This window comes from Pelmatolapia mariae, linkage group LG17 (genome assembly GCF_036321145.2).
Source record: "Pelmatolapia mariae isolate MD_Pm_ZW linkage group LG17, Pm_UMD_F_2, whole genome shotgun sequence".
NCBI lineage: Eukaryota > Metazoa > Chordata > Actinopteri > Cichliformes > Cichlidae > Pelmatolapia > Pelmatolapia mariae.
In genome coordinates this window covers 2,184,512-2,209,131 of record NC_086242.1, presented here as the reverse complement: position 1 = coordinate 2,209,131, position 24,620 = coordinate 2,184,512, and the positions used below count along the sequence as shown (strand labels likewise).

The 24,620-nt window shown below is 41.1% G+C and overlaps 1 protein-coding gene across 5 annotated transcripts; it reads right to left on the bottom strand.

Moving 5' to 3' along the window:
- Positions 1-167: 167 nt before the first annotated feature.
- On the bottom strand, positions 168-24,289 carry pla2g4ab (phospholipase A2, group IVAb (cytosolic, calcium-dependent)). Of its 5 annotated transcripts, none has more exons than XM_063501231.1 (19): positions 24,053-24,289; positions 22,336-22,449; positions 21,099-21,180; positions 20,772-20,920; positions 20,112-20,225; positions 19,162-19,199; positions 18,508-18,640; positions 13,149-13,285; positions 12,549-12,771; positions 12,155-12,269; positions 9,925-10,062; positions 9,605-9,694; positions 7,320-7,382; positions 5,936-6,066; positions 5,704-5,812; positions 5,111-5,142; positions 4,849-5,038; positions 4,138-4,295; positions 168-2,992 (listed from the first exon to the last, which is right to left on the bottom strand). In XM_063501231.1, the coding sequence occupies exons 2-19, from the start codon at positions 22,357-22,359 to the stop codon at positions 2,834-2,836; spliced, it is 2,085 nt and encodes a 694-aa protein (XP_063357301.1). In that variant the 5' UTR covers positions 22,360-22,449; positions 24,053-24,289; the 3' UTR covers positions 168-2,833. The 5 variants fall into 5 exon arrangements, with proteins under 5 accessions (XP_063357301.1, XP_063357297.1, XP_063357299.1 ...); XM_063501227.1 differs by having other exon boundaries at positions 5,111-5,295; positions 24,053-24,287; XM_063501229.1 differs by having other exon boundaries at positions 5,111-5,295; positions 24,103-24,287.
- Positions 24,290-24,620: the final 331 nt, after the last annotated feature.

The window sequence follows — 24,620 nt, the reverse complement described above, 5'->3', positions numbered from 1 at the left end:
TGAGGTGACTTTTGTTGTGATTTGGCGCTATATAAATAAAATTGAATTGAATTGAATTGAAATTGAACTTTGACCTCAGCTGCTGTGCTATTTCAGGAGAGGGCTCGTGGATGAGGAAAGGGTCTCAACTATTTAAACAGAAAAGATTACACATGAGATAAATTCTCTTTTATTAATCTCATTTAACAATACACATAAACATTATGTATGCTATGTTTTGCCAGTCGTAATACAGTTATTAATCACAGAAATATTTTGTACACTTCTCAAGTCCCTACAGCTGACCATTTAGGATCTTGCAACATGTAAACACGGTCATAGGTTGCCGAATATATATAGTAAAATATGGGGGGGTGGGGGTGGGGGGGGGGGGATAATCAAAGTTAAACTAAAACAATATATAAAATATGAATAGGTTAATCGCAGAACTCGACGGGATGTCTTCATAAGATAGTCAATGCTATTTTAACATTTGTGGGGAAACACATTCACTCACTTTCTTAAAAGTAGCCCTGATACAATGACACCGCATTCACCCTATGGTTATAGCCAGCAGCTGGTTAGCTTCGCTTAAATTAGTTTGACATTATTTCAAATCTGCAAAAAAAAAACCAAACCTCTAAACAAGTTTTATGTAAGGCTTTCGAACACACAACTCTTATCTTGTGGCTCACTCTCACAGCTCACTTGCAATCATTTCTGCTCTTACCAAGTAGCTCTTTTTAGCAACAACAACAAGAGATAAGCACCCATTAAAAACAGGAACAGCAGAGTGATAAGCGACAAGAGGAACAGGCTTTTTAACACTCGCAGAGAACATTTAGCAGCCAGAAATTTCTCTCAGGAGTTGGTAGAGACACAACAATGATGGTGGTAGTATCCACAGTACCCTGGCTCAGCACTTAAGTAGTTATTTCTGGACTACTGAATAACTGAAATGATTAAAATGAGTTAGACCAAACCCACTTTTAGAAGTTGGCCTTCATTTTCATTCAAGTGTTGGGACTAAATCATAACTGTGAAGGTAACACAATGACAAAGTGTCCACAGACAGACACACGCACTTTGCAATAGTTTCTTCTACAGTAGGGATCACCAGTACCAGATTTAGCCTTGATGTGACACACTGCCATGTCAATGGACTCTGTACTGAGGCAAGAAAAGCCATCCAGCAATTACTAAAAGCTCAACAGTTAAGCAACTTTTTAGCCCATTTTCTGTCTTTGTACTGTGTTGTACCTGACTGCTAATTATTCACTTATAAGCCTTTACAGTACATAAATATAATGTTGTCAATCTTCTCATCTGATTCAACAAGAGAAAGTAAAAAACTGCTGCTATCCAAAACCATTTTTTCTAAAAGAACAATATTTAAAAGAACAACAGAAATGAGGAAATGCTTACAGCTATTAAAAAAATGCAACCACACAAACAAACAGAAAAAAAACACCTGATAGAAATCAGCTAAAAATAAAAAAAGCAAGTTGCAAAGGTTTCATGGTTTCATCTTGCAGCAAAACTGCAAACGACTCTGTTTTGTTTTCTCGGTTTCTTTCCAACAACCTCGACTGAAACGTAAGAGCGTGAAGGCCGGAAGTGTTCGGTGTAAAATTCCCCTGCTCCGCGTGCAGCCTCTGGGCCCCTGCAGGTATAGGTGTAGTGTGTCTGATTTCAGGCCTCCACTGCTGCAGGTGTAGGTGTAGTGTGTAAAATTCCACTGTGTGCTGCCACTAGGGAACACCTTTCAGCTGTGGGCAGGTCTCGTGATCGCGCCCTCACTTTGACCTAAGCTGCAGTTCACTGTTGAAAGGATCCGGCAGCAAGCTGGGTTTGTTGGGAGGCGGGGGGACAAACACTCTCTGTGTTTAAAAAGAAAAAGCACCCTGAAACCATGAAGTCAGGACACAGAACCGGATGAGAGAAGGAGCAGGGCCGTTTCCATGGCATCCAGTTTTGTTTTTCCAAAATGGAGGCTTTAATATGAGGCACTCCCTAGAGGGGAGCAGGGAGTGCTCCTATGCTGTAGGTGGGTAAACATCACTGGGATGTTTGAGGTATCCAGAGGGGGGTGCACTTGGAGTGTTTAGAAGTTGCCATCAAACAAAACCAATGGTTACCGATAATATCCCCGTCCATGTTTTCAAACAAGCTTGCATGTTTAGACAAGCCATCCGGTAATAAAAAAAAAGAAGAAGAGGTGATTTGCATGCTCTGTTGTCACACGTTCAGTGTGGAAAGAGCTCAGCTCACAAACAGACGCAGTGCAGGAACGGCTTCCTGCGGTGTGTCCGTTCACACAGCTCAGTATTTAGAAACCGCACGGCTGTGCGTCCACACACGGCTGTGAGATCCAAATGCAGTCTCCTCACCGACATTTGGGAATGTTGCAACCGGTCAAGAAAATGTAAGTGAAGTGAATGAGCATGTGAGTTTAAAACAGACACAATAAACAAAATTGTAGTTTGGGTTGCTCAGTGGATATGGAACCAATTCATTCACATTGCACTGTTTGGTGTTTTATTTTCACTTTGTAGTCTGTCTCTCACAGCCTGCAGGGAAAGCACCCATCAGCTGTTTGTGGTCAGCAGTCACTATAGTGCACGTAAGCCCAGGTGAAAGCTTGGCTGTATATGAATGAAATAATATCATATCATGTAACATCCAGCTTCTTTGCAGTAGCCCTTTATCAGAAACCATATCAAACCCAGAGCAAAACAAAACCATCTCTATTACACAAAGAAAAGATCAGCATGAGAGCATTTTCCAAAAAGAAAATGCTTCGTTCTAAGGTGAAAACATAATCCCCCAAAAGCCCTGAAGTCTTAGACCGAAGCTACTGGCTATTATTCCCAAGGTGATTCACAGGCTTTCCTTGATGATCTCGTTTGAGACTCTTCTTTTTTGGGATCTCACTGAGGGCGAAAGGACGAGAGACGCTCGAGGGATTGTCCTTACGAGACGTGATGCAGTCCTTGATGGCTTCTTTAATAACCTGCAGGGAGGGGGACAGAGTCCATATTGTAATCTCATATAGAACAAATGCTGCTACATTAAATTCAAAGAGCAATATTTAAAAAAGGTTAAAAAGTTCAGATAAATATAATGTTGGATGAGTTTTGAATAACATCGTCCTGGAAGGTAGATTTCCATATATTTGTATGGCTACCGTACTGTCCTGAAATCTAATACACATAGAGTCATTCAGAAAAAAAAGCTGCTCTTCAACACAGTAGCACTTTGAATTAAAGGGTCATTATTTAATGGTGAAGTAAGATCTCGTAAAACATTTAACCTCAGCTCCACACTGCAACCAAGCGGCGTGGAAGGTACAACATGAAGATATGTGAGCCACATAAAAAGAATAAAACCCAAATAGCTGAGGGAGTAATGTCTGATGAGCCAGTAAGGAGTACAAAATATAGTAGAGTAAAAACAGCATGACACGGAAATACTTGAAAGAAGTAAAAGTACATTAAAATTCAGCAAAGTCCTATAGCGGTGGGGGGAATCATATTTTGGGGGGCTGGTGCCACCCCTCAGCTGGTGACACTTTAACAATGTAAAAACGAGTAAGTCGAGGAAATCTCTGTCTTGCACTTTCAGATGAATCAGTGTCGGTGGGCAGATTTGTTTTATATTAACCATGAATGACGGAGGTTTTATCAGTACGTTTCCAAATATTAGCACTGCTGGCTGACTGGGCTCAAAATGCTGGAGCCTAGCATCGGAAAATATCATGAGTGGCAGCGTAAGTCTGTCTGCATCACCTGACCACCCAGTGAAATCAAAGAGGCTGAACCCTTACTCAGCATAGTTACTCAGAAGTTAGCAAGTGAAAGTCAGCCTGACCTCACATAAATGACACACCTTTAGAGAATTAGTTTAGGCCTGTACCATCCGGTTTTGACTGGGATGAAATTTTTAATGTTGCACAATCAAAATATGAGTAGACTCAATCCAAAATTTCCCCTCTGACAACACTAAGAATGAACAGCTGAGGAAATGAAGGAACAGCAGTTGGCCAATAACAAACCTGTTTATGAATCACTTAATCTACCGAAACACAAAAACATCCACAGTGATAGGCTCAACAGGTAACACTGTGGTACACCAGTTTTGCAGCAACGCTAAACTGACCTCCAGGTTGTTGAGAGTGTTGAACTCCATCAGGTCATGAAGCTGGATGAAAGCTTCGTTGGAGTATTGGAAGTTGAAGGTGGAGTACGGTGTCTCAGGGTCGTCAAAAATGTCAAAATCGGCCAGCTCCTTCTCCTTCTCAGTCTCCCTGGGAACGCCTGATATTTAACAACAACAACAACAAGAGTTGGGGCACTTTTCAGTTCAACCATGTATGTAATACTGTTCATTGCTGAACTGATACCGGATGTAATAGTTATGGTATACTGCGATTCTTCTCCGTTTGAGTGCAAAACCATAAACACACTCTGTTTATGTGAATGGATGACCTATTTAATGTAAAGGAGGTGCAGTGGAGATGTGGTGATAGTGTTTGTTTGCATGGCTTCTGATATATGACCTGTTTATACATATGGTCCGCCTACTGAGGCGAGAGATTTCCTTCTAGTACCTGACTCCCCCAGGAACCATATTTCACTTGGGTCATAAAAAACACGGAATTCGTAGTTTACTGTAAGCACACGCATACTCGAAGGGAGGATGGGAAGATGGTTTCTATTGGGGTCACTCAGAGGAGGTGCCTAACATCTGGCTGCTGACTGAATATGGTCAATTTCCCCCAGTCCAGCTTTCACGAAGAGATGCCTCATGTGCCACAACAGTGAAACTTTACCCCCCTCGCACATAACCTCCACATACAGTCATACTTACCAGGCGCTTTGAATTTCCTGAAGTTGATGTTGACGAGGACAAAGTGGATGACCGTCGGGCAGTTCTTTTCACCTCTCTTTGGTTTGAAGACGTAGCATTCCTTCAGACCTTCACGGTCAAAGACTTTGGGGTCGATCTTGGGGAATGGCAGCTTGTTCATTCTAGCCCATTTCTCAGCAAGGAGAAGCTCCTGTGAGATGCAAATCCTGTTAGACTTACTGTGTACATGAATCATTTATGACCACAAAAAGTCCCGTTTTACCTTGAACGGAGGGCTTGAGTCACTCGGTCGAGCTGAAAAGTCAAAGGAGATGATGAGGTCGACGCCGCGCTGCGGGCGCAGGATAAGGGGGTAGGGAAGGTTGTAGGTCAGGCCGCTGTCTACTACATGGATCTTCTTGCTCTTCACATCCAGAGGCTCGTAGATTCGATCAAACTCATCGGGATCTGAGCAATGATAAATTTTATTCTTCCTGACTCACCAAGCAAATTGTTTAGTTTGGTACTTGTCCTTTACTGGAAGTAGGACCGCATATTTGTTTTCATACATTTACAAATACAAATATCATTTGAATTTAACAACTTAAAGAGATCATGTAAGCCACGACTTCCCTCAGCTGTGAACTGTAAAGCTTTCATTATATTTATTTCTATAGACAGAGATGTGTGATATTTTCAGCAACCAAAAATATTTGTGCAGTTTTACAAAATAGTTTTCCAAAAGTCGTGATGGAGATTGGGTGAAGTTGGTCCCATTGAGTCAGCAGAGAAAGTATACTAAGGTTATGTTTGATTACAGCCCTCACTGCATTAACATACACATTTATTAAACTGTGATCAATGTATTATTCTTGCCTGTGACAGCATCCACCTCCTCTTCAGGTGTCATAGCGTGTGTTATCTCAAGTAATGGAGAGAGTGGCATGTTGGTGTTCAGGTTCAGGCCCAGCATGAAGTTATGCACCTGGAAAATGATGAAAAGGGGGGATTAGGACAGCGAGCGATGCAAGCTTGTTGTAAATACTAACGCAGGAAGACTCGCCTCACGCATACGTGTATGCATAATGCATTGAATATATTCGGGTACCTTTCCAGCACGGCCCTCCCTTGTGTTGAACAAAGCAGAGTCGCCCAAGACTGACGTGAACATACGCTGAACCCAGCTGGCCTGAGCGGTGCGATGAAACTCCTCCTCTGCCTCCTGGTTTTCTGTCCCACCTAAAAACCAGAGTAACCCCAGGTGGAATACGCAGAGGTGGTTAATCTAATGCACAATGTACACAAAAGTAATTAAAAACAGATACATTTCAACAAAATACACAATTTTGCATTGTTGCACAAATGTGCTAAAACTATGTTAATATGTTGCACGAAAAGTACAAAAACATTTTTTTATGGGTATTGATTCATTCCAAATCTGGAATTGTTTTAAATGTTCTTGTACGCACGACATCAATTGAAATTTACTGATGCAGTGCCAATCAAGGTGCTTTTCACTGTAGCGTAAAGACCCTACAATTTTAGACAGAAAACACCAACAATCACCACTGTTCGCTTGGCGACAGTGGGAAGGAAGAACTCCATTTTACAGAAGCTCCTCCCTGAGCTTGGTTCTGACATGCTCAGAGAGGGGCAGCCGTTTGTGTGAGTGGGAAAGAGATTTCAGACCTGTTTTTCTTTTGTTTTGCACTTTTGTATTGTTAAACCCAAGACTGACAGCATGACAATCATTCTTTCCACCATTCAAAAGAAAATGAAACCCAGTAGAAAAATACGTCATTAATGTGTCAGAGCAGTGAAATGCAAATATTCAATAAGCTGAAATATGTAAAGGAATATGGGCACTTAAGATGCTTGTTGACAGTATCTCTGTTAATGACATTTAATTAAGCTGGAACAAAAAATAGAGCCTGAGCTGATTTGATAAATAGACATTTGTAGAGTGCAATTTAAAAAAACCTATCACAACATCTTTCTTATCTAGTTTTATTTCATCTTCAGTGTCACTTGAAACAAACACTGTGGTTGGGTTTTTTTGTACCCTTATAATCCACCCACCCATTCTCTCTCCGTCTCTTCCTCTTTGTCTATCTATAGCTGTTTCTAAAAATTCACTCAGGGCGTAGTGCAAACACTTCTTCAAGAAGGAAGAAAAGGCATTTATGTGAATATTTACATAAATGTTTGGCTTCAATCATCAAAGTCAGACCCTGAATAAAAACAAAATAAATAAAAACACTGCAAACTCTGGCAGTTGGGTAGCAGGAGAAGTGAAAGCACGCCAATCAGCACTTTATCGCGATCTGACCTCGGCAGCTGCGAAACACCGACGAATGAAATTTGCACCATTACCACAAACTTTCACAACGTCTCAAGGGGTTCAACTTTTGCTCAAACATTTCAATGTGTCAACCAGTGTGCTGAACCTAATTTTTACTCCATCAAAAGGAACGCTGCGTATCCGAGTTCACCTTTGCGTGGCTCGTCGTCGTCCAGGGTGTCTTCTCCAACGATGTGCTGTGGTTTGATCTGCTCTGTAGGACACGAGGCAACATTTGTTAAGTTGATTCACATACACGCCAAAACTGCATCTCAACTTTTGTTTAATTATGCAACTTTACAGAACTTAAGTCAAACAAAGAAAGACCTGGCACAAGCGAGCACCTGTTACTAATGCATTCTTTAGTAAGGTGGAGACACTTTGCACAACCAACACATTGTGAGAGTGCGTCTCAATGTAAAAGGTCACCCCTAACATGTGCATTCAAGCAAACCGAGTCATCTCACCAGGTGAAAGAATATTCGCAGGAAGCTGATGCCTTTCCACTGTTGCGTTAACATCACATAAACACTCAAAGAGTCCCATGATCAATAGTGAGAAAAAAATGAGGTTGGGAATACCTGCTAGGTGTGAGAAAATAATTCTAAACAAAACAAATTCAAGTGTGACACATGACTGTGACAATAGGCTCTCAGACATGACTGAACGCCTGTGTCAGTGGGAGACTGCGCTGTGGAAGTTATTTCAGCAGCAGATGCTCATACCAAAACAAAGAGATTATCTAAAAAATGAAAACATAAACAAATACAAAGTAGCCAGCTAACCATGACTAAAAGCACCAATTTCAGATTATGTTCAGTAAATCTGTATAAAATAAGTAGCGTGTTTTCCGCACTATAAGGCTCACTTAAAATACTTTAATTTTCTCAAAAATCGGCAGTGCGCCTTATAATCCTTATAATCTGCTATGAAGCCGCACCACTTGATGGATTGTTGGAGCATTACGGCTACCATAGTCACGACCCTCACGGAGTAATCAGGGTCCTAAACTCCGTCCTCTTCAGGTCCCAATAGTCAAACAAACACTGCGGCATCGCTGGGAGTTACAAACTGTCTAAATTCTTTCATCTTTAATAAAATGATCAGCGTTGCTGCTTTACCAGGTGTAACAATTAAGTTTACCATCCAGGCATCCATGAAAACAGAATTTATTACATTTAACGGAGTTAGAAGTTAGCAGGAAGTTAGCTCGCTAGCTTCCACCTAAACATGATATAGCATGTTCTGACAGAGATCTCTGAAAAATTCAAACGTACAGCTCTGCTATCACTTCCAACATAAATGAAGACAGAAAACTAAACAGCAGTGACGTTTGTAGGGTTACTGAAGTTGGGCTAGCTGGTATATAATGATGTGCTACGTGATCGCTAGCGACACAGCTATGTTAGCATAGCATAAACACAGTGAAGCTGGAGGATGAACGCTAACCTTTTTCCACTCGATAAAAGTTAACGTGAGGGTTCCTGATGGTTAGAGACAAATGCAATCACATGGCAGGATGCTGTAAACCAGCGGTCCCCAACCCCCGGGCCTCGGATCGGTACCGGTCCGTGAGTCGTTTGGTACCGGGCCGCGAGAGTTGAGGCTCAGGTGTGAAATGTATGGTTTTCAGGGTTTTTATCGGTTTTCAGCATTATTTTGTTATCGTTTTTATCATTAACTCGGTTTTCCTGGGTCTTTTCACGTGTGTTATGAATAAATCTTCTTTTTATCGGTACCGGCACTAATTTTATTTTGTTGTATTTATCCGCGACACCTTATTGCCGGTCCGTGAAAATATTGTCGGGCATAAACCGGTCCGTGGCACAAAAAAGGTTGGGGACCGCTGCTGTAAACGGACCAAACTTCAGTCAGGAGAACAACTGAGATAATCCATCCACAATACGAGGTTAGTCATTAATGTACTGCAACAACATGGGAATAGAGCAGCTGCAGAGAATTCAACATTAATGAATCAATGGTACGGAAGTGGAGGAAGCAAGAAGAATGAGTTGTGTAAGTTTGACTTATCTGACTGTTTTGTTTCACTTATTGCGCCTTATGGTCCAAAAAATACGGTACTGTCACATATACTGTGTGGACGATCTGTATTTCAATTTCTACATGAAAGCTTTTGCTTTTAAAATAAGAAATAACATTTCGATTCTTATCGTTTCTCGAGTACTCCAACTTTTACTTCTTTTATAATACTTGATTTAAAATAATTAAATGTGCATTTAACTGAAAAAGGTGCTTGGAAATGTGCACGGAAATGTGCACATCTACAATTAAAATTCTGTCTGCTGACTAAAACCATTTATTTGACGCCTTCTGATCGGCAGCTGAATCTGCCTTGCGGCAAAATTATTGGGTCACTTTCTGGGTTATTTAGCACTTGTAATGTTCAGTCCAAACAAACAAAATGAAAAATATTACCTAACTCCTCCTCCATGGTGCTGCCACCAGCTGTGTCCTTGACCCCTAGCACTCTGTTGAACAGAATTGAGAAGGCACTTCCCCACACACCTAAAAAAACATAAAAAACATGTCAGGTTTGAATCTGGCATCTATTGTATCTACTTGTATCTGTTGCTCCTGAACGCTTCAGATCAGAAAACCTCCGAAATGTCTGCTTTTATAGACATGCTCACGTTCGTTGACCCTTTTATTTGCTCGGGAAGCAATAAGGGAAGCTTGTAAGTCCTGTGGAAAACCTTTCTTTTTTGTATGACTGCAGATGTAAACATCTTTCTCACCCATCAGAAAATGAAGAGGGTTTTCCTGGTACTTCTTCACAACAGTTCCCATGAAGAACTTGCTTCCAAATAGGTCAGGGGTCATGAAGGTGCCATACTTTGCCATCCCAATTTCATACGGGCTAAACTCCACCCAGTCTGCAGGTTGAAATCCCAGTGTTATGGTCACAAAAAGGAACACACAATAGTATTCGCGCATTGCATAATTGCATTGTGCACTCTGACACAGGCTACATTGTTGGATAAAAATGTCATGCATGGAAAGAAACCTTACATATACTTGACAATGCCTTGCTTACAATTAACAGAACCAGCTGCCAAACAATCAATACTGTCCCTGCATCACACTGCCAACACAGCCAATAGGAATTTGACACTGTTTACACAGTTTGTTGCCCTTTAAGAGATGGCCACCTTTAAGTCACCGCTCAGGGATAACACTTCCCAACGTCAACAGGAAAAAAACATGTTTGGCAATAAACAGTACTTCGCATGTCTGCACATGTCAAAGTCGCACACTCGCCCACACACCATCTCTCTCGCAAAAAGATGTCGTCAAAGGTTAACACACAGTTCTCATTTTGAGCTACTGGTCATCAACGGTAGGCACAACTTCCCTTTCCTGTCGAAACACTCTCAGTTTATTATATCGCTGACTTCACGTTATGTTGGAAACATGCCTGTCAGAATCTGGTCCATGTTGGTGAGACTGCAAGAGATGATTTCCAAGGTTTTACAGAAATGATGCCACCGTTCTCCTTTTCTACTCAAAGAAGCCTGAACATGGGTACGTTCTGGCCGTAAAGGGATGTGCACGGTCTGGATGAATACGCCGAGAGTTTTTGGCCTTCTGGCAATTCTCGAGAATGTCTGTAGAGTTATTCTCAGTATTACAATAATCTTTCTCTGAGCTTGAACCTGTCTGGGCATTTTGCTCTGAACTCGCTCATCAACAGGATGCTTCTATCTGCATTTACTGGATGGGTGTTGTTTTCCTATTGCTTTTTAGAGTCTTTGGAGCCAAAACGAAAACTCATTTTGTGCCCTGGGGCCCACAAACCCCGCTATGAAATGGACTCGGGAGAGGAGAGACTCTTCGTGGCGTGTTTATACACCAACCTGATGTAACATGTCGTTATGACATATTGGTAACTGCTTTTACAGACACGTATTCGCCCATAAATAGCCGCTGAAGGGAACACAGACATACAAATGGACGCATACTCTCACAGTGACACTACTCAGACCTCGGAAACCTCAACAATCGCAGCTTATTTCACATCTCACTTCAGTTGGCAGCCAGAAATTTTCCACTGAAATTGTCAGTTGACAAGCAGATAAAAGAGAAAAAACAAGTTTTATCTTACTTTCAATCTTACTTTTAAAGATTTGATAAACGACTGATGATAGAAAACACGTAAATCTAGACTGGCAGCAAGTTTGGCCTTGCCCTTATGCGTATCAAAGTGCCACTGAACAATATATTCATTTTTTATAAACCTGCTGTAACAAACTACGTGGATGTAGTCGGTTTCCTACACACTCACACTGAGATGCCGTGAAGAAGTCTGTTTGTGTATGTCATTGTTTCCCGCCTGTGTGTACCGCTGAATGTATTTATTGTTAAAATAGCTGAAAGGCAGTTTGTAAACCAAAACTCAACCGCCCACGACAATTTAGATTTGTGAACAGAAGCACAAACATTTCCTCGATAAACAGTTTGACGGCGTGATGGAATTCGGTGAACGCAGATAGGAAGAGTTCGTTCTTGCTAAGCATCAGAAAAGTCTCAACTTGAAAGCGAAACATGATCAGAGTATTTATTTTTACAGTTTTATTTCGAAGAATTTCAGTGTTTCAGGAAGTTTTTCTGTAATACTAGTAGAGAGTGTATATTCAGAGTTTAGTCTAAGATTGCGTGGTAGCTATATTAGGATTTAGGAAGTACTGTACAACTTAGGACTAACCCAAACTCCCACGTCACTGACCACAGGGCTTTCATTAGATGACAGCCAACCACATCTTGCCACATTCTCTTTATGGTAGCAGACAGGGATTATATGGAAATGTACCGCTCACTTATTTTGCATGTGGCTTTAGTCATCGTATCATGTACTCACTTGGTGGATATGCAAAATATTGTTGTGAAGGATTTAGGATACACACGACACAAAATTTAACGTATGACACCTGCAGGTGCTCTTAAAAAAAACATAAGAGACATATTTACCTGCAAACATGAGCTCAGAAACATCCGGTTTGACATGCAGACATGTGAAAAGAGGAAGCGGACACTGGGCTTGGTTTATTTTCTCCTGGATGTCGCTTAGCTTGATGCCCATTCTCTTGTAGGAGAGAACACTCAGTGTTAATCATCTGACCACCAAGTTTCACACGTCAGTCATAAGATTCAGATTTCTATCTCAATATGACTGCAAAGTTATGTGACAGTAAAAGAAGAACGATAAACTCGGATGGCACGTCAGTTCGAAGAAAAGAGAAGAAGTGGCAGACGGATTTAAAGGGAAGGAACTGACTAACTTACTGGTAAAAAAAAAAAAATCAGACAGGGGAATATGGAGTGTTGTCAACATTAAAACAAAGAGCACGTACGAGGTTCTTACCGAGGGTATAAGTGTCTCTCCTATGAGCATACCAAAGATATCTGCAAAAGTAACCGGCTGTCCTGAGGCCTTTTTGGTCCACAGGGCCTGGATATAGTGGGTGATGTGCTGGGGCATCAACAGCCTAAGTGGGTTACTGCTAACTCTCTTCATCAACTCACTGTTGATGTCCTTCGGGCCCTTATTTGGAAAGTCAGGGTTGGAGTAGAGAGTTGACATGTACCTGCAGGAGTAAAGAGGGAGGAAGTTAACACAGAGGCACTGGCCACAATATTGCCATGTCAGTTAATATGTGTTTTAACAATATACCTCTTTACGAGGTTTATGCAGGTACTTTACTTGTAAGGAAGTTAAATCCACTAAGTCGTGGAGACAGAAATAAGCCAGAGGTGCCTGCTTGAAGACTTCATACCAGCAGGGGAAGGGTGGAAAGTTTACCAGAGCAGGGAGGAGCAACACCGAGGAAGAATTAGGAAAATAAAACAAGAGAGAAACGTAGCAGTGGCAAAAAATGTGTAAAAATGAAAAGGTGTCTTTAGAAAAAGGTCGGACAGAGGCAGGGTGCAAAGGAAACAAAGAGGAGGTGAAATAAAAACAGACCATGTGGATCCAGAGAGGCCAGCAATATATGTGGCACAGTCGAGGACCCCGGACTCAAACAGGGCCTTCATAACGCCCGAAAAACCGACCATGGCGCGGAAACCGCCTCCTGACCCGGCTATGGCTATCACTGGCACCTGTAAAATACACACACACACACACACACACACACACACACACACACACACACACACACACAGACAGTAACAGTCATAAAAGGAAGAAGACAGGGCCATGCTTACTCACATCTTTGTTACAGAATAAATGACAGCAGCTATGAGTCTCAACTTCATTCTTTCATCTTGAGTAATTTCCCTTTGCCGTCTCTATGGGCAGCAGCTTGCTAATTGCATCATGGCTTTGCAGCGTTTTCTGACTGGTAGATCTTCAGCTTTTTCAAAACTGCAATTGTGCAACATTGCTTCTTTTTGCAGTCTGCATGGTCATTTCTGAATATTTACAAAGTCACTGTGGAGGAATTGTTGTGGCACGGTGGAAGACCTGGAACTGGATATCTCATTCCTCTGGAGCTTCCGTCACATGTTAGAAACATGAACAGACATGGCCGGAGATTACCGTCCGGCATCGAGCCAAAACCACACCACCAGGAAAGCTAGTGCAGCTCAGAGTACTGGAGCTGTATGAGGCTTGTCTTTTACTTCCTGGTGTGAGAATTGTTGAGGTGTTATTTTAAATCTGAGAATGCAGCGTGTCAAAAGCTGCACCACACAATGAGTCCAGATTTCACGTCCATCATTCCTATCAGCCAAAAATATACGATTGGAAATAGAATAGAATAGAATAGAATAGAATAGAATAGAATAATTCTTTAACTGTCCCACAAGGAGAAATTTAGTTGTGTCAGCAGCAAAAACACACACATATAAACAGAACAGGACACAGAACAGAAACACAATTTTTACATATTTACATCATGGACAATAGTTACCAAAGCAGAGTACAGTACAGTTATTAAAATTAGAGTACAGATAAGTGGCAAACCCAGGTTGTAGTGTGCAAACAGAGCAGGATACTGAAAGATGTTTAAATAGTTAAGAATACTTAGAATAATTAGAAAAGTGCAGATTGTGTATTGTACCTGTGCATTAAAAAGTAGACATGTAACTTCCAATAAGTTAGTGTATATATGAACTGAGAAAAGTAATGTGCAAGTTATAACAGTAGAATTTGTTACAGCACTGATGTAAACATCTATGTTTGTTGTGAGCAGTCAGTCCTCCCTGCAGTCTGACAGCTGCAGGGAGGAAATGTCATCTTACAGTGCTACAGTGTTCTGCTGGAACACTGTAGAGATCCCATGGACGGCAGTTCTCTGAGCCAAAATGACTGGTCGGATTGCTTTGAGCTGATGGGAAGCCAACAGTAACTCAATAACCAGTGTGCACAGAAGAGCATCTGCGTATGGACAACACGTGAAATCTTGAAGCAGATGGGGTACAACAGCAGAAGACCACACTGAGTGCCACTTCTGTCAGATAAGAACTGAAAACTAAAGCTACAATTCAAATGGGATTATCAAAATTGGCCAATAGGAGATTGGAAAAATGTTCTCTGGACTCATCAGACCAGATTTCTACTCTGTTAGTTGGATGGTAGGGTTTTAATTTGGCATAAACAAAATGAAAACTCGGATCCATCCTGCCTTGTGATTCAGGTTGGCTGCACCTTTGATGCCAACACCTGGTTGGCATCAAAGGTGCAGCACTGGACTGGATTGGCTTCGCTCATATTTGAGTGGCAGAACATTTAGTGTTAAAGTTAAAAATTTTGAGTCCACCTCAGCCCCCCTTCCTTGTGGGGTGCCCCAGGGCTCAATCCTTGGCCCTCTTCTTTTTTCATTATACCTGCTCCCTTTGGGATCTATTTTTAGAAAACACGAAATATCCTTTCACTGCTACGCAGACGACTGCCAAATTTATTTGCCTTTAGCACCAAATGGCCCAGGCTCCATCCAAATCCTTTTGAACTGCCTTGAAGATGTCAAAGCTTGGATGGCTCTGAACTTTTTGAGTTTCAATGAGAGTAAAACGGAGTTGATTGTATTTCGACCGAATAATATTTCATGCAACCCGCTCGTAAATTGTGGTTGGCTAGGGTCTTATATCAAGCAGCATGTGACAAACTTGGGAGTCATTATGGACTCAGATTTTAAATTGAACAAACATATCAGTTCGGTGTTGCAAAAAAGCTTTTTCCAGCTGAGGCAAATAGCAAAGCTGAAGCCAGTTTTGTCAAGACGTGACATGGAGAAGGTAATACATGCCTGTATTTCAACACAGCTTAACTACTGTAATGCACTTTATGTTGGAGTCAGCCAAGGGTCTCTTGCTCGCCTTCAGCTCGTTCAAAATGCTGCTGCCCGCCTCTTGACTGGTACCCACAGGCATAAACATGTAACACCTATCCTGTCTTCTCTTCATTGGCTTCCTGTTCATGACAGAATTAATTTCAAAGTCCTAACACTGGTTTATAAATGCCTTAATGGTCTTGCTCCCCCATACCTTTCCGAGTTACTTCAGCCTTATATTCCTTCACGGATCCTCAGCTGCTGTTGGTTGTCCCAAAATCAAGGCTCAAACGTAGAGGAGAACAAGCCTTTTCAATTATGGCCCCAAAACTTTGGAATACGCTGCCTTTAAATATTAGACAGGCATCTTCGTTTCCGGTTTTTAAAACGCTTTTGAAAACACACCTTTTTTCGATAGCGTTCAGACTGGCGTGAGTTGATATGTTTTTTATGTGTTTTATTATGTTTTATGTGAGTGTCAGTGGTTTTATCTTGTGTTATACCCTTTGTTTCTGTACAGCACTTTGGGCAAACCTTTTGTTTTTAAATGTGCTATATAAATAAATTGAATTTGGATTTGGATTTGGCGGTGTCAGGATGTGGGGGATATTTTCTTGGCACACCAGAGCATACCACAGTATTGACTCCGACAACATCCGCCCCTTTATGACTACATTGTATCCATCTTCGGATGGCTGCTTCTAGCAAGATAACGCTCCCATATTTGAAACTGGTTTCTTGAACATAACAGGAAGTTCACTGCACCCAATGGCCTCCAAAGTCACCAGATGTCAGTCCAGTAGATCACCTGTCTTTTCATGACACACTTTGGTCGCCTTAACACCAAGAGAGCATCATTTAAATGCCACAGTCTATCTGAGCATTGTAACCAACCATGTCCACCCCTTTATTAGCACAGTGCCTTAAAGGGGTGTTCACTACACCCAAATAGCTTCCACAGTCACCTGCTGTCAATCCAATAGAGCATGTTTGGATGCTGGTTATGTGGAAGATAGATGTGCAGCCAACAGCAGCAACTGTGTTATTCTGTCATGTCAATATGGACCAAAATCTCTAAATTATGTTTCCAGCACTTTGTTGAACCTCTGAGAGCAAACGGGTGTCGAACCCAGCACTGGCGAGGAGTATCTAATAAAATTACCAGTGAGTATATATAATGTTAATAGTTTCCATTTATGTTTTGAGCTTGCCCCTCCCCATAAGACACTCAGTATAGCAATGTCTTTATGCAGCTCGATCATCCAGGTAAGTAAATCCCAAAAGATTGATTCTGTTCATCTGGACGTTGCATTTTCAGTGGGAGAAACGTTTTGTCATCCAAGTGTCTCAGAAGCGAAAACGCTTGTGATCCTGTATGTGACAGGAGTATCGAAACAGTTGAGACACATTTCTAAACACTGTGTCTCTGTGGCTTTTAAACCGCAAAACACACTGCACCAAAAATTGGTCCACCCCAAGGATCGGGTCCCCTGAGTAATGCAGTGTACGCCGTTAAGTACCAGGCATGATTTATACATCGAGGAAACCAAGGAGGCCATTTAGGTGAAAAGGGAAAGACCATCTCTGAATCGAGGAGGGGGGCCTAAGGGTACATCTTTCACCATCATACAATGCTGTGATTGCAGCCATTTCTCAGCTCTCTGTGAATGGTACTCAAGGCCATTGATCAGTGGTTGTTGATCAATGGTGATGACAATTTGCATATTAATGATCAAGAAATTGACCTCCCAGCCCATTGTTCCTTCAGTGGGTGGTTTCAGTCATTATGCAAATGTCCTGTTTATAAGGTTGAGGAAACCTGCAGTCAGCTGAGACTGAAGAAGTCACCTGGATGAGTGACGAAACATTTCTCCCACTGAAAATGTCCCGATGAACAGAATCCACCTTTTGGGACTCAGTATAGCATGTACACAGTGTTGAAAGTAAACCCTCTGGCAGATGATTACATGAAGGAAACTTTTAAAAACAAGCGCGTTCATGCTCACAGGTGTACACACGGGTGCTCACACACACAAACTCCACCCTTTTTGGCTCCTACCTCAAAGCACACTGTGCGCTGTCAATCTTAAGTGCTGCACAATAATGTTTAATATTTAGTATTTACTGTTATATTCCCATAGATCATCATGATGTTGTTTATTATATTGCTCTCTTTTTCTTCTGCTTGTTTTCTCTTTTTTCTTTCTTAACAGGTGATCCAGGTGATTGATAGATGTATTTTTTGTCTGCTTATTTTGTTGGTTTTGTTTTTTGCCCTTTATCCCCGTCCCTCTTCTCCGCTGTTTTTCTTTCCCTCTTTCTTCCTCCCCTTTCTTTTCCTCAGTCAAGTCTGTCCCGTATTTAACAAGTGAAAATAAAATAAAATAAACAATAAAAGGTGAATCAAATAGACCATTACGGCAAGGCTGGGATGGTCCATTTGGTAAAGTAAATCCGTTGGGCATCTTTCTTCACCTTTAGACAATAATTCTGATGGCAAAAGAGCCAAATGGGACAGGCAAAAAAATAAAAAATTAAAAAAATTAAAAAATTAACTCTTTCTTAAGAGTTTAAGATTATTTGATGAACGGGTTAAAATCTGCAGTTCTTCTGATTAATTGCTCCTTCCATAATTCTTCTTCTACCCTATTGTAATCTGGAAATATTAAATATTTAGGTATTAATGTTTCTCCTAGGGTTGCATAATTAAATAAAATAAACTACATTGCAGTTTTAAATGGAAAATGGAAAAAAAAAAGTGTTGAAAGTAAACCAGAGCATTCAGACTGATACTGAGACTGTGGTGGGTGCAGATTTTGAAGCGTTCAATGAATGGCAGCTGGCATCATTAAGCTCCAAAAAATTCACTGCCATAATGAAAAACATGATCAAAGTAACTATATAACAGCTTCACTTCATTCCAAAAGGCTTTTTTGCACACAAATGATCAAGGCTAAACATCAGGTTATTCCACAGTTCAGCACCGACACTGTTTTACTTTTAGCAAACGTTTGCCTGTAAAATGTGTGTTAAAAGGACTTTGTTCCACACCTCTTCTGGGTGACAAGGATCCTCAGTGCATAGCAGCTTCTTGATGCCGAGCATCACCTTTTCTCGACGGGCTTCTCTAAATTGCTTCTCCTTGTCACAAAGGGTGTGGCTGAACCGCAGGTCCAGGTTTGTACTGCAGATAAAAGCAACAAGAGGGAAGATTACCAAAGCAGTACCAGTCCCAGGGAAGCAGCACCGGAAACACGTGTTTCACAGTTTGTATTTAGAGGCCGATATAGGCTGTGATCTCTTAATAACACTACTGATAATGCTGAAACTGATGGTGATGTGATTTGGGGCATATCTGATGGAGAACACAACCACAAATAGTCATGGCCTCAAGGAATTCATTACACACCCTTTTTTTACTGAATTACCTCTCAAACATGCATAGTTTTTTTGAAATCCTCCCACTGACCTTCCTGCAATTGTGCGATCAAAATTCTCATTAATCTTATTGTTAGAATGACTCAGCTCACATTTGCTGAATCGTGCTGCACCTACTTTCTAACTTTAACCTATGGTATGCTTCAGGGGAGTTTCTGCAGTTTCAAACCTGCAATAATTCTGAAGAGCTTAGTTTGATCTTAGGTTAAACAGTAAATGTTGCTGTGAAACAAAATAAAACTATTTGATTTTGAAGGTATTACATACCAGATCTCCAGTGACATCTCTAAGTGCACTTTGGTTGCCTGTCAAAATAATTAAATATGTGGTTATTGTACATTATTTAATTGTGGTTGAGGGGGAAAGGGGGCAAGAAATGAACACAGAAACACAACTGATCCCTTTAAAGTCTCTGGGAAATAAATATTGTACTTTTCTATTGTGACTTGTAACAAAAAAACCTTACAAGGTTACTTTGCTGATACTTTGTAGCCTCCATACTCGTTTAGTGCGGAATCTGCCTCTGTGGCCATACACTGACACTTCTTTTAGGACATTATCAAATAAAATATCAAATTAAAATATTAGGTCCTTATCTTCTTTCAGCAGCTATACAATCTGAAGTTTTTACTTGAGCTTTTCTTTTTTTCAGTTAAAGGGCTGATATGCTCTTCAAGGCAGTCTTTCTGTGGATCTCTGGACCACTGCCAGCACTCACGCTGTTTGTAAATTACTCTATGGAAATTTAGCTATGTCCATATTCATGTGAAGAACTGCAAATTCAGCATAGAGTTCAAAGTTGACCAGTAAGCGAACGTGAAGTCCTGCATCAAACTTTTGGTTTTCAAGCAGTTTAAGCTCAAAGAATCCAACTTTTTCGAGGTGCACAGAAGACACTTGTCTTTAGCTGTGCGCACAATTAAATTAGTGTAACAATGAAAGCTTTTAGTGCAGACTTCTGAGGCATAAGGAGGAGAAAATTGAGCCAAACTATGTTTTTTGCTCTACTTGCCACTTCATCCACTTCCATGTGGTCAGAACAAGACTTCCATGAAGTAATCTAGACATAGCAGCCGTGCTGAAAAAGATCTAGAGGCGCACAAGAAGATGCCCCTAATTCAGATTGGGTTTTTTATTTTTTTAGACGAACCTCTTACATGATTGCTTATAACATAATGACGACAAATAATGAAAGTCGGACAGATTAACTTTCTTACTTTGCCAATGAGGAACACCTCCATCTTTGTCTGGCCCACGTTGAGTTTGGAGATTTCGAAGGATGCTGTCCCAAGCGTCTCATCCATCACGTAGTTGGCATCCATTAATGTTAACTGTTGGGCATAAACAACAGCAGTTTATACTCAAATAGAAATTGTGGCCGGTGTTCGCATCTTCCAACTGGCTAGTTTTGTTGATTAGTTAAACTGATTATGACTTAGACGTTATATGCCGATTGCCTTCACAAACATGGAAGGACCTCACCGAATTCGAGCGTAGTGCTGTAACAGCGTCGGACCAAATTGTTTCAACTGTAAACGGTGTTATTAGAAAGTAGAAACATTTAGAAACTATGGAAACTCAGCCTTGATGTGGCAGACCGCATAAAGTCACCGACCAGCGCTGAGGTGCAAGGAGTCTTTAAAAGTCACCTCATGGCATGATTTTCCATTAGTCATGGATGTAAATATGTAGGCAGCTTGAGGAGCTTACCCCAAACTAACACTTGAGTCAGTCAAAGGCTAGATTTTAGGATAACATTAACATATCACCTCATAGCGAGCTACAAGTGTTAGGCTGTGTTTATGTGGGATTGCGCTCCATGACATCACTTCTTGTCATCCTGTGCTGCGCTCTGTTACAGTAAATGCAGGTCTAACCTCCAGAACGTTGTGCTGGTTGGGGTCTAATATGAAATGAAAGGTCTCGTTCCATTTTGGATTGATGTCATTGTCTATGTGCTTGGTCCTCCTTCTGCTTTCAGGAGCCGTCGGGATGAAAAGCTCCACATACGGGTCTGGAGTGTCCACTGGGCGTACAAACAAGTTCAACAGGGTTACTACACAGCCGAAAACCAAACTCAAAATAACCATCATCAAGTGCTTTTGTATTTCTTTTGCTGTAAATGTACATGGATTAGATTCCAACAATATGAAGGAAAGCATGGTAATATGTTACTGTAAGGCAAAAATTATGTGAGCACTTACGCAGGTCGCCCAGCGCTCCCTTGGTGACGTTCTGAGCTCGAACTACAGTCACTGTGAATTTGTGAGAAAACTGCTGCTCCACCTGCAATTTGGACATTCAGAGTTCAGTCTCACTTCATCGCTTCATGAGAAAAAAATCACATCAGCCATGCTGAGAATGAAAAATGAACACATCCAGATGACACAGCCAAGCAGTTATATGATTACAGCATGACGTACACTGGTTCAGCGAAGTCTGGCGTGCCCCAAGTGAGAGCATCATTGAGAACATCTGGGTTTTTTGGAACTCTCCAGTTAAGGATATGCTTCCCAGCTGTGTTCACACTGTGCTACGACAGCTTTCTGCTTATATTTTGACAGTACTGCTAAATTTGTAGCCCTTTCCCAAATACTGTGACTCTAATAAATACTGATGAGCATTTAATGGGACCGTACTGTAAACCCTTTATATATTTTACAGCAACCCTTTCACCTCAGTTTCCCTTTTACTACATTGTCGTATCCCTGAAAGTTTGTTAGCACACTGAAATGAAAGTTAAAGTATTGGATTCTGTTCAATACGACTACTTGAAGGTCCCAACAGTGTTCCCTTTCTCATTTCTAGATATCAGACATCTCCAATCTCACAGAATAGATTTTGTTTTGAATTTCTGTGTGTTGCAGTGCAGTTTGATATTGTGACTATTTAAGATTTCCTGTTTCTGGCAGCCTTTTACACACTTTAAAATTATTTTAAGAAACCCAAAAGACGAATAGTTTTCAACGACATTTGCAAATCTGTAAAACAGGAAGTGCTGTGAGACTTTTTGCAGCTTTAAAATAGCTCCCCTCTCACCCCTTCTTGTTAAAAGGGCTGCTTGTTCAGTTTTTCCTCTACAACACTGTGAGCTTAATTATTTTATGATTATGGTCCTAAATAAATGAAATTTAACTGGAATTACATGATAAAAACTCAGACGTCACACTGATCAAATAATATGCTTATTTTTCCTTTAAAACAATCCTTTCAAACTTGTCTTCCACCAAAATGGAAATGAAAATGGCCTTGACATTGACACGCTCATTGTTCTACTTATGCCCAAGGCTGTGGCTTGTGATAAGAGGGAAATTTTTTAGTGAACTAAGAACTTCCACAGAATTATTTGTGTCACGGTTGATGCCAAAGGAATCTGTCCACTTTTGTTTTGGCCTCACTCTTATTTACAGTTATGTAAACACACACTGTGTCGACACTCACAATTATATTGGAAGCCATTGTCATGTGAGGTGAGCAACTCGCAGGAAAGCCTTCGTCAAGATGTGAACTTTAGGTCAAGAGAACATATCTGTCACAAACTGCAGCACAGAGAGCCTGAAATATGAAACAAAGAAGTGCAAACAAAGGGTTAGAGGTTAAACAGGCTGAAAAAAACATCATATTTAAACTGTGATGCAAACAACAACAAAATACTGGCATCATTACCACGATTTACAGCTTTACTTTTAGCCAGAGATGCAGCAAATGGACATATTACAGTATCTCTTAAAAGGGTGCCTTTCCTAAACAAAATACTTTTTTATAGTGCATTGGAATTTTTAAAAACAAGTAGCTTCGCAAATACCAGTGAAGTCTTTTACATCTTGGCAGGGGTAAAGGGAAGTGTGCTGAGCCACAAAATCCCGATAAGGGGACTGGGCTAATAGAAATGGTGTGTGTGTGTGTGTGTGTGTGTGTGTGTGTGTGTGTGTGTGTGTGTGTGTGTGTGTGTGTGTGTGTGTGTGTGTGTGTGTTCACCACAAGCGAGAAAAATATGACGATAAAGGGAGGAGGGTCTTCCCTGAATAAATGCGGTTCGTTCAACATGCTGAACGACAAAATGTAAAGCTTAGTGCGCATTTGCAGAATAGGTGGCTATTTTTAGCAACGCGAACGCTTTCTCTTTGTGATGTCTGAACACCATATCTTGATAAGAAATTTGCATAGATATGTGCATGTCTATGTGTGTGAGTGCGAGTGTACAAGCGATAGCATATGAAGGTCACCAGCCTTTTCTCTGCTGCTCACCAAAGTGTGTAATTACTGAGAGGACTGAGAGCACGTAGAGCGTCTGTGTGTTCACAGAAGCGGTCACGTACTTTGCATCAGTGGTCCAACTTCTGACGGTGCCAGTTCACTCTGCCCTTGTTCCGCTGCTGCATACAATAGGCGCATGCAGGCTACAGAGCCCTGCAAGTGTGCCAGCTTCAGCAAAGCGCCGCGTGGCAGCAAATTTTCATATGAGGATGCAGAACGTAAGAGAGACTTGCAGCAACGGACTATAATGCAAAACAGCTGCCGCAACTGTGGCTTTCAGCGGAGCACAGTCAGGCTCCTCCTGAGGGAGTGTGCTCCCACCTGAGCCACACAGGTCGGAAGACTCACTTCAGTGAATCACTTTGCGTGTCTCCAGAGAAAGATTACGCCGAGGAGTCACTGCAATTTAATTCTTATACGGCTTAGAGGCTTCACGCAAAACTTATCATTAGGCACTGCTAAGAGGCTTTACATTATTCTTATTAGCCCGGCAGATTAAGGGCAGATCAAACAAGGACTGATGATGTTATGAGTGCGCTCCATGCGATGCTGAGTAATGTTAGTCCTACTAAGGCAGTAAAGATGTGGTGGATACTATGAATTTGCATTTATATAAACATGACACATGATCTAAAATATCTATGAAGGTAGTTCATAATAAACATAATAATAATTCACATAAAGTTCAGTTTTATTCAGTTTTACTTGTGTATCCCTGCAGTGATCGGTCGTATTTAGACTGGCCTGTGAGTTTCCTTGTCTTCGGCGTTGCGTAAAATTTAAGCCTTTGCTGTTTAACCCATTCGGAGCAAAGGCTCAGACCTCCGCCTTTAAAATGCGCCCAAACGTGTTTGTTAAAACGCATCAATGTGTCTAAAAAGGAAAGGAAATATCCACGTACCTTAACAGTCGCATGCTATCAGCTCACTAATCTAGTAAAATGTCTCATACCGATAACACCAACAGCTCAGGAGGTGGAGAGGAGGCGCTACCGTACCCGGCAGTGAGCGCTATCGTAGCTTATTACGTTCGCATCGAGAGGGAAAAAAACTACCGGAAGACAATAAAAATACTGCGGGGTTCAAATGCTGGTTTTAAAGAATGATGGTCAGGATTCTTTTAATAATAAATTTCCGAGTAGCAGTCTGACTGTGACTCAGATTTTGAGACTTCATCTAGAGCTCTCCAAGTGTGCACGATGAGCAACCGCAAGGTGGCATCTGTGGTTGAAGTTCATTCACAAACTTCATTTTTTCTGTCTTTTACATTTATCCGAAGAGTTTTATATGTTCACTTTTTTAAACATCTCCAGAGAGATTCACAAACTTGTATTTTTTTATCAATCAAAGAGTACTCGAGTATTTTGTACTTATCATTTCTCCATGTTTGTTCATACGATTAATAGAGGCTATAGATATTAAATCCCCTACGCCTCTCGTGGTAATACGTTGTATAAACCAGTAAATATT